The sequence below is a fragment of the Alosa alosa genome, chromosome 20 (assembly GCF_017589495.1).
Source record: "Alosa alosa isolate M-15738 ecotype Scorff River chromosome 20, AALO_Geno_1.1, whole genome shotgun sequence".
Classification (NCBI taxonomy): domain Eukaryota; kingdom Metazoa; phylum Chordata; class Actinopteri; order Clupeiformes; family Clupeidae; genus Alosa; species Alosa alosa.
Window position 1 is genome coordinate 13396379 of NC_063208.1, and position 9782 is coordinate 13406160.

The window sequence follows — 9782 nt, forward strand, 5'->3', positions numbered from 1 at the left end:
AGGAGATGGAAGCAGAGAGAGAGAGAGAGAGAGAGAGAGAGAGGAGAGGAAAGAAAGGAGAGAGAGAGAAAGGAGACAAGAGAGAGAGAGAGAGAGAGAGAGAGAGAGAGAGAGGAGAGGAAAGAAAGGAGAGAGAGAAAGGAGATGGAAGCAGAGAGGAAATGAAAAACAGGAAGAAAGAAAGAAAAACAGAAAGAAAGAAAAGAAAAACAGAAGGAGAAGTGCATCATCTGTTTCCCAAAAGAGACACTAGGCTGTAGGCCGAGGTCACAGGTCAGGAAGTCCCCTGCCCACAATCCTCAGCACCAACATTCAACTAGCAGTGCAGCGCCCGGCTAGCACATTAGCATTAGGATTTCCTGAATGGAGATCTGTGGGGGAATACTTCTCTGCACCACAAATCCATTCGCCTCCCCCTGGGCTACTGGCTGCAAACGTCTCTCTCTCTCTCTCTCAAACAAGGAGGGTTGCTAGGAAAGCGCAGAGCACCATGTGTTTAAAAACTGGTAAAAAAAAAACCTGGTAAAAGCTGTGTGCCTGTGAGGAGGAGAAAGGAAGAGAGCTGCTCAATTTAAAGCATATTTACAGCCAACGCCGAAAGCGGCTGTATGCAAGCTGCCAGACTAAACTGCGCTCCCAGAGGGTGAAAATGTACATATGCATGCAGACAGAGAGAGAGAGGGAAAGAAAGAGAGAAAGAGAAAGAGAGAGAAAGAAAGAAAGAGAAACCGAGCGAAAGATCAGCCATTTGGGCTCTGCATTCTCTTTTTTTCATCATAAACACCTTCTTTCTCTCCTCTCTCTCTCTCTCTTTCCTTTGCTCGCTTTCTGTAACCCTCTCTCACTCCCTCTCTTTTCCTTTTTCCTTCTCTTTCTTCTCTCTCTCTCTCTCAGAGTGAAAGTGTTTCTCCGAGGTTAGCACCGAGCGAAGAAGAAGGAGGCGGCCCTCAACCTGTTTCGGCCTGTCTGTTGTAGTTACTGTTGCTAAAACGCAGGGTTATTCCTGCCTCTGGGAGAGAGGTTCCCTTTGTGTGAATCTCCGAGCTTTCACACACACTTTAATTTGACGCTGCACCACGGAAAGACTGGTTGGGCCGCAATAAGCATGACACAACATGTAAAAATTCACTCACTAAGACACAGTTGGTTAACCCTTGCTGTGCCGTGTGCTGGAACTGTAGTAATGCACGGACGGTGCTTTGCAGGAAAGGCAACACTGTATTAACGTTTTTCATGTGACGTATTCTAGGTTCTATAGCTTTGTTTACATCCAGCTGGTAGGCAAGGGACAAGTTGAACCCATTGAACATCGTTGTCTGCAGCTGCCTCTCAGTAGGCTACATCTCTGTATTTCAGCAATGTCAACATTTCAGGCATCAATAAAGGTGATGATGAAACGTTATCCCATTGTTCAATATTTTATAGCCTGTCACAGGGACGTTGTTTCGCTAAAATCGCCCTGATTTGGTGCATTGATCTGTATCGATAACGTTATGGGAGAACCTGCATGTAGCCTAAAAGGTAGCCTAACTTTTTTCTGTTCAAAACTTCGGTTTACACGAAGACAATAGCCTTTCTTAGAAGCTGTGAAATTTGACCAGAAAGGAACATGTCTTCCTTCTGAAAGCTGACACAAAATCAAACAATATTTGATCATTTAACTTCAACTGAACAGCGACAGGTCTTGGTAGGCAGTAGACTCAGCAGGCGTTAAAACGGTAGCCTACTGTTATAGCCTGAGTCAGTCAGCATCATGTAACATTAATGGCGTTAGTCATGAATCCTGTAACATATTATATCATATAACAGCGATGGCTTATTGAAGGCGATCTGCATGGATATATAACCACCCAGAAAAACTCAGAATGTGAGTGATAAAGTTCATTAATTGTATGAAACTTTTTTTTTATTAGTTATCCATTGCAGCATCGCCTATATTAGGCTGTTATGCTAGCTCAGCCTTTAAATATGTTGTTATTTTGGTCATGTGGACTTGATTAAGCGAATAAAGATAATTCATAAACTGCTTATTTCTTACATGACTGAAGCAGTAGCCTAGGTTCAACAGTGGTGTTTGAGGTTGCTGTGTTAAGTTGTTGTGTGTGATCGCTAAACAATTAGGATCAAATCAGTTTATTTTGACATAGGGAGTTAGCCTGACCTATAACGTTAGCCTATAACACATAAGCCTATTCTGTTTTCATTTATTAGCATTTGTTGTGATTATATAATCAAATGACACTCATGATAACTTGAAATAGAAGGACAGAAGATAGGTGATTGATGTCCACAAGCCGCTAATTTCGAGACAAATTAGAACAAACTGTTCAGGTAAAAATAATCTTGCCATGTTCAAAATGCTGCACTTTTTTCCCTTCATAGCCTATCTCTGGCAATTCATTTTTGGATGACTGTAGATTGTAGTATTTTAGCCTACGTCTTCGTAGACAGTAGGCTACACCATTGGGCTATCTTGAGAATTAAAGACTTCACAGCTGCTATTGATCATCCTCTACAACCCACGAGGATAGGTAGGCCAAAGCGGTCATTAAATTAAGCCTTTTGCTTCTTATTGTAAAACCAACTGTTAGGGCCTACACAAGTGGTCGGCATCCCGGTCAATATTTGATATTAAAATTTCAATTTTGACGCTATTTGTAACTATGTGTAGCCTATGCAACCCGACTGTTGTAGGCTTGCCTACCACTCTCTGCAGTGCCTTGCCTACCATTCTTGCCTACCACTCTAGTTGTAAACAAATGGTCACATGACATTATGACGTAGGTGCAAAACCTTAATAGACCCTTTCAACAATAAAAACAAAAACAATGCTTGAACGTTCTATTTGGGCCCGAATCTACTTCCTCTGCATCAAGATAACATATGGAATGTTAAAAAGGAAGTCTTGTGGGGCCAACTATGATGCTGATAATGGAACTCTCTTGAAAGGGTCTATAGTAGGTTAGCTGTGTGTATATTTTGTTTCTCATTCTCTTTAGAGAAGGTAAGTACACCAAGGTGTATAAAAATATATATATAATTGAGAATGAATCAGAAATTATGTGTAGAAAAATTCTGCACCCTTTCATACACTCATTTTACATTATAGGAAATATCACATAAACCTAGCATGAAAATTATCAGATGTCTACATCTATCTCATTGATTATAGCATATGCAGTAAAGACACTCTGGCATATAGGTGCTATTTTCATTTAAACATCAATTTTATCCATTTATTATTTTTTAATGGGATATTATCAGTGTGTGATTTTCAACACGACTCGGCCATCTGGCCGGGATACGTCCAGTCATTCCTTAGGCTCAATCTGACATTCTGCAATGACACGGCCAGAGAGCAGAGAAGGCAGAGAAGGGAGGAGGTGGTGTGTGTGTGTGTGTGTGTGTGTGTGCGTGCGTGTGTGTGTGTGTGTGTGTGTGCGTGCGTATGTGTGTGCGTGCGTATGTGTGTGTGTGTGTCTCTCCCTGACCCCGACACGACCCCCGTGCGTCTGTGATCAGCTGGGTCACGGGCTGGGGCGGGTGCGAGCGAGCGAGCGAGTGGCGAGAAGACAGCAGAGCAGAAGAGAGGAGGGGAGAGAGGCCGTCTCCATGTCACTGGGGCAAAAGGGAAGAGGATTTGTGGGCCTTCAGGGAGCGAACGAGAAGAGAGACAAGTTCAACACAGGCCTCAAACAACTCCATGTGCCCACCCGTATGGCATAATCCCCCCATCTTTACCCAGTCCAGGCATATATGCTTTAAGCCCAGGAGGGGTGCTGACGGGAAGCCAACTCCTCTTTAAGAGCCACGGACGACCTGCAGTGAAACGCAGTCGGATGCCAGTGCCGTTACTCAGTGCGGTTTGGCATTGAGGCCACCTGAGGCCAGCTTTTAAAGCAAGGCCCCACAAAGAATAGCCAAACTAAACCAAACAAAGACTAAGTAATCCTTCCCGTGTTGTTCGGAGAAGATTCTCACTTCATGGCCCTGGTAAACTGTATACTGTATATACTTTTACACACTCAACACACAACACACTCAACAGATACTCTCATAGGTGGTTCCAAAGCAGTCAAAGATAAGAGTCGAGCCAAAAATGATGAAATACAGATTTAAAAGGAAAACCTGACACACTGACTGACACACACTCTGACACACACACACACACACACACACACACACACACACACACACACGGTTTTATCTATCTGGCCTATCAGTTTGTCAGCGGGTTACTGTGTCTCTTACATCAGACGAGATTGCTCAATTCACTCTCTGCCCTCCACTGAGCAAGACGGCGAGATGCGGACTATTGGCTGATGATTAACCAGTTAGGGTTGTCTCACAGTCTGAACGCAAGCCAGGCCCGCTGGTCAAACATTCACCGCTTGACCGTCTCACATGGAACCGATAGGGCCAGTCACCGAGGCAGGCAGCGGAAAAAAGGAACTTTTTTTCCCTAGCTGCCGAGTTCCTCGTCTGACCCTCCGCGGGTGACCTGCAAGGGGAGCGAAGAATGCGAGGAGGTTGGAAAGAAAATGTTAAAAAAGTAAGGCAGTGTGGAAAAATCGCAGCGGGAGATCCTTAATTTTAAAGAGAGGTATGCAACGCAGCCCCCGTAAAGCAACACATGCCCAACAAGCCAGGGCACTTTTCAGGGTACAATAAAACCAGGGGGGGGAGAGAGAGAGAGAGACACAGAGAGAGAGAAAGGGGAAGCCAGTCTGTGTTGCTCACTGACCTGGATTCTTAGTGCCAAAAAAGGCCGTCTTTCACTAGCATACTGAGTCACTTTCTTGCTGTTGCCCCATCAAAACATTTCATTGGCGTAGTAGCTATTTATACAAACACTCATTAATTTATCCACAAGTTCAGAGTTAAAAGATTCAAAAGCATATTTTCTCATCTGATTCATGTCATTGACATGTATCAGATGACCTGCTAACTGAGCCACCATTGTAAAATCCCCATGCTACGTAGCTGTTTTTAGCTAATGTTAGCAGCAGCAACAGCACGGTCACCGTCATAGTCACAGTTATGAGGCACTGGTTGGTTGTGTTGCATAACCTGATGGATGATCAAAACTAACCAATACTCATTTGCATGAGAAGGCTCAATATATTCAGACATTTTTTTTATAAAGTTATGTGGCGTAGTTACTTTGTGTTGTTGATCCAGTCAGTTGGGAAAGTGGAAAAGTTAATGTTCCAACTGAGAGGCACAGGTATTGCACTGAAATGTGACAACAACAACAAAAAAAACAGACTAAAAAAAACACTTAAACCACACAGAAAATCCCCTTGAGTAATTACAAGGCTCTATAAGGCTTTTTTCCCCTACGGCTGTAAACCTAATGTTGTGGAAAAAATGACCCCAAGCGCGAAAAAGAGAGAGAGGCTGGAGGAAAGGGAAGCAATGGTGTGTGTGTGTGTGTGTGTGTGTGTGACCAACCAACCAATCTCCAAAACTCCACTCACATGAAGCACTGTAGTTTTACACCTGGCCAGTCGGTCACACCGTACATCAGAACGGAACTTTCCAAAGGCCGATTCTTCAACACACTCTCACACTCACACACACACACACACTCTGCCCTACTGTGCTTTGTTTGACTTCTTAAATGGTGGGAAAATACCTGCTGTAAAAGAATAAATAAATAACTAAAGCCTAAGTTGGCATTGGGGGGTGTGTGAGGTGGAGTTCAATTGAATGGATCACAGGCCCCTGTGAGACGGTGTGGTGGTGGTGACGCAGGCCCAGTGACAGGGATGGGAGGCAGGGAGCCGAGAAGGCAGACAGGCAGGCCGGCAGGCAGGCCAGAGGCCCAGAAGAGTTTTCTCCAAGCCAGTCTGCTTGGAGACCAGCTGTTTGACAAAAGTAAACAAGACTCGGAGGAGGGATGGAGGGGGGTGAGGAGGGGGATCCACACTTCCTGCCCGTTTGCCCGCAAACTGCGTCACAGGAGCATTCCTAAGTCACGAGATGTGAGCAAAGAGCTCTCCCCCCACACACACACACACACACACTTTTACCTCACAGACTTTAACCTGAATACACCCTGAAGAAAAGGACTCTTGTTTCAATAAAACAAAAGTTGTTTGATGAGTGTTCTTTGTACCCGTGACAAGGCTATGATAGACAGGCAGGGTGGGCCTGGAACACCACATTATGACATACAGGGAGGTTCCCTACTCTGGAACACTAGTATCCATGGCATCAGTACACAAGAAGGCAACAAAGCTCAGAGACACAGAGCGGGAACTCGGGTTAAGAGAGAAAGAGAGGGAGAGAGAGAAAAACAACACCGATATAGCTATGCTAAAGTACCCATCCAAAGAACAAAGGTCCATCTACAGTCACACCGAGCCTTGTGCATTTACATTGCACAGGTAAAATGTGAACGAGCTCATGCCCATCTGATGTTACATAACAGAAGTACATTTTCAAGGTCAATAATGTATTGTGTCCAGAAGAGGGCTGGTCTGAAAGACATTCAAGGAAATCTGTTGGCATTGTCAGTTTATGGGAAGGGAGTGCGAATGGACTGGAGGGCCCAGAAATTTCCATGATCAACATCTCAGGAAAGTGGACCAAAAATAGAAAAGGAATTCGAATAGTAAAGAATAAGAGCTACAATAGCCATCACCATTCATACAACAATACAGTATAATAGTAATAACACAAATATACCGTAGGTCTTACTATATATTGAGACTTAATCAAAGTTGTTGAAGAGAACAATCATGATACCTACACCCCATGTCATGTCTACCCTACAGGGAAAGATTAATACACTATATTATGGTTCAATTATTGATGATGTTTTGACAAATAAGCTCCAGGCCAAACATAATGAGTACGCAAAGGGAGTTACATAATGAGGGCGCAGACACTGAACTCCTGATTGAGTTTTTTAAAGTTACTTCCTACTGAAAACAGCTGACATTCCTAACTCAAAACACAAGAAGACTGCAGCCATAACTAGCATGTATGTACATGATTATATACATGTATCAACAGTGAAAATCCATTCATTTCATACAACAGCTTAGAGCAAAAGGGTGACGTATCAGTATCAGTTGTGACCTGACACATTATTTCTGAATTTCCTTACAATCATGAGGTCGACAAAACTGATTCAGTGGTTAGTTTCTTTATAATGATCAAAACATGTCCTTCTCAGCCTTAAAGGTTGTATCAGCGATTTCAGGCCCAAAAAAGGCCCAAACATAAATGATCACATTCATCTAATCGTTCCTAACGATCCGCTAGTTGTCTGCCCCATAAGCAGGCAGTCAAAAAAAATGCATCTCTGTAGGCAGCCTAGGCTCGCAGATCTGTACACAAAAACAATTCCTACCAACAAGGGTTGGCAACCCACTCAAAGGCAAAATAAAGTGTTTCAAACAATAACAGGGGAGATGCGCATTTAGGAGAGTTTTAATTGCACGGGAGGGAGGGGGAGGGAGTAGCCAGCTAGCTCTCTGTTTTGTTTGAACATCAACAGAAGTGACGTATCCCAGCTATCGCTGATACAACCTTCAATGATGTTCTCCCAATCCATTTTACCCAAGCAAATGACAAGAGGACAAACATGTCTGAGCATCGTATTAAGTCACCCTGCTCTGGGTCCCTTTTCGGACTCTACAGGGGTAGAGCTCAATTGTCCTTCAAGTCCTCCACACCCCTCCTTCACTCTGCCTCTATTCCTGCCCTCTCCAGCCTGTCCAGCGTCATTCCCGTCTCCCCTGAGGAGTGTGCATCTGCTGACACTTCAGAACATCAAAGCCAGGGCAAGAAGCTGCTGGGCTTGGCCACACATTTGCTTACCTTTCAGGTTTTTGGGGTGGTTTTGCTTGGTGCGCGGCATTTTTTCTCAACTCCCCCCCTGGGTCCTCTTCAGCCACTCATGGTCGGAGGCGCAGAGAACGAAAGAGGAAAAGAGGGGGGGGGGGGGGTGGAAGGTGAAAGGCGTCACAGAGAGGAAACGGAACAGCAGCAGAACCTCTTCTCCACACGAGAGGGGCAAACGTAGTTCATCTGGGGCAAAAGACAAAAAGAACAAGAACTGGAGAACAAGAAGACCAAAGGCCTACTACATGCAAACTAAACGCATTTGACTTTTGTCAGACCCAATTATCACACATGGCCAGTGCTATGAGACACAGCAAAACCATCCTTCCTAAATGCCTCGCTACTTGAAGCTCATTCAGTCTAATTCCTGCAGGTTGGCAAGTCAATTAGTCTCTTCTGACCTAATCACATCGCACAGCTGTGTCTCTCTCTCTCTCTCTCTCTCTCTCTCTCTCTCTCTCTCTCTCTCTCTCTCTCTCTCTCTCTCTCTCTCTCTCTCTCTCTCTCTCACACACACACACACACACACACACACACACACACACACACACACACACACACACACACACCACACCACACACCACACACACACACACACACACACACACACACACACAAGGCTGCATGATCAGGTTATCTTCTCAGGCTATCGTTTTAGGTGGGGCGCTTGGTTTGACGTCTTTGGGCAGGTTGGGCACCTCTCTTCCGCCATCACGCTCTGACCAAGAAGGTGGAGAGGTGGTGATGGTGGGTCCATTCTGCACAATGCCCTCCTGTGTGTGCCAAACTGTCCGCGCTTCGGTGGGCACCGCACTGGCTGTCGGCTCCAGGGGCTGGCAAGAGTGATTTCTATCGGCCTGCATCTCCTTGTAAAAATTTACGACACGTCAATTCACACCGGCTATGCAAACACCGAAAGGGGAGCCGGGTCGTGCTATCTGCCGTCAGAGACCTTTGTTGTATTGTTTCTCTCATGCCCTTTTCATACGTGCTATGGGGTGACAACTAATTATAGTCCCTATGCAAATTTGGGGCTCAAAAAACAACAGCAGGCCGAGAAGGGGAAAGCTGGTGTTAAATGTTACCCTAACCTCAACCTTTTCTAAACCACAGCCATGGAAAATGTATACGTATAGCTCGCTCTGCTCAGAGCCAGTGAAAGAGCATGCTACTGCACACAGCTGCCTGTTGTGTTCAGTTCAGCCACCTACACCCTGCACTACATGAGGTTCAGAGGAACTGGGCTTGGGTTTCAGTGCACCTACAATGTCTGACAGGATCTGATTTTGGCTGCACACAGGACTGCCAGATACTGTCATGCATATTGTGTTGCTGTACATTTTATTGTGTGATGTTGTATTTAACGTCAGGACTTCTGTTGCTGCAGCAATGTGTTCAGTGCACAGGGCTCTTCTCGTTTTTCTCGGGCTCCCCAGCAATGTTTCATTTGGCAACATTACATAACACTTACTACAACTCGAAGATTCTTCACCATGCAGCGGTACATGTGCAAGGCGGGCTACGGCAATGACATCATCTCACTGTGGACTCGGCATCAACGTACGTACAGCGCATGCACCAGGTCATACAGACAGCGGGGACGACGAAAGTCACCGAATGAAACACGCTGAGATAAACACTATTTGAACCCTACATGTGACGCACTATATGCATTCAGTTGAAAGCGCAGAGACGGCTTATGATTCACTGATCACAGGACGTGTCGCGTATTTACAATAATATCCACATCAAGGCTGTAATTTAGCCTACCTGTCGATGATGTACCGGTCCACTTTGACAGTCTAACGACCAGAACAATGTGTCATTGGACGTTTTCCATGCCCACCCCTTCTCTGTGTATCTTTCTGTGTGTTCATTTTAAATAAATGTCGCTTTGCTCAGAAGTTTCAATCGTGTAGGCTGAC

General features: G+C 44.9%; 1 protein-coding gene across 1 annotated transcript in view; it reads right to left on the bottom strand.

The window, feature by feature from the left end:
- Positions 1 to 7931, bottom strand: part of hivep1 (HIVEP zinc finger 1) — a 56899-nt gene extending 48968 nt beyond the window's left edge. Inside the window, exon 1 of the mRNA XM_048229021.1 lies at positions 7834 to 7931. Coding sequence (XP_048084978.1) covers positions 7834 to 7873 — 40 coding nt within the window. The 5' untranslated portion in view covers positions 7874 to 7931. The remainder of the gene's footprint in view (positions 1 to 7833) is intronic.
- Positions 7932 to 9782: the final 1851 nt, after the last annotated feature.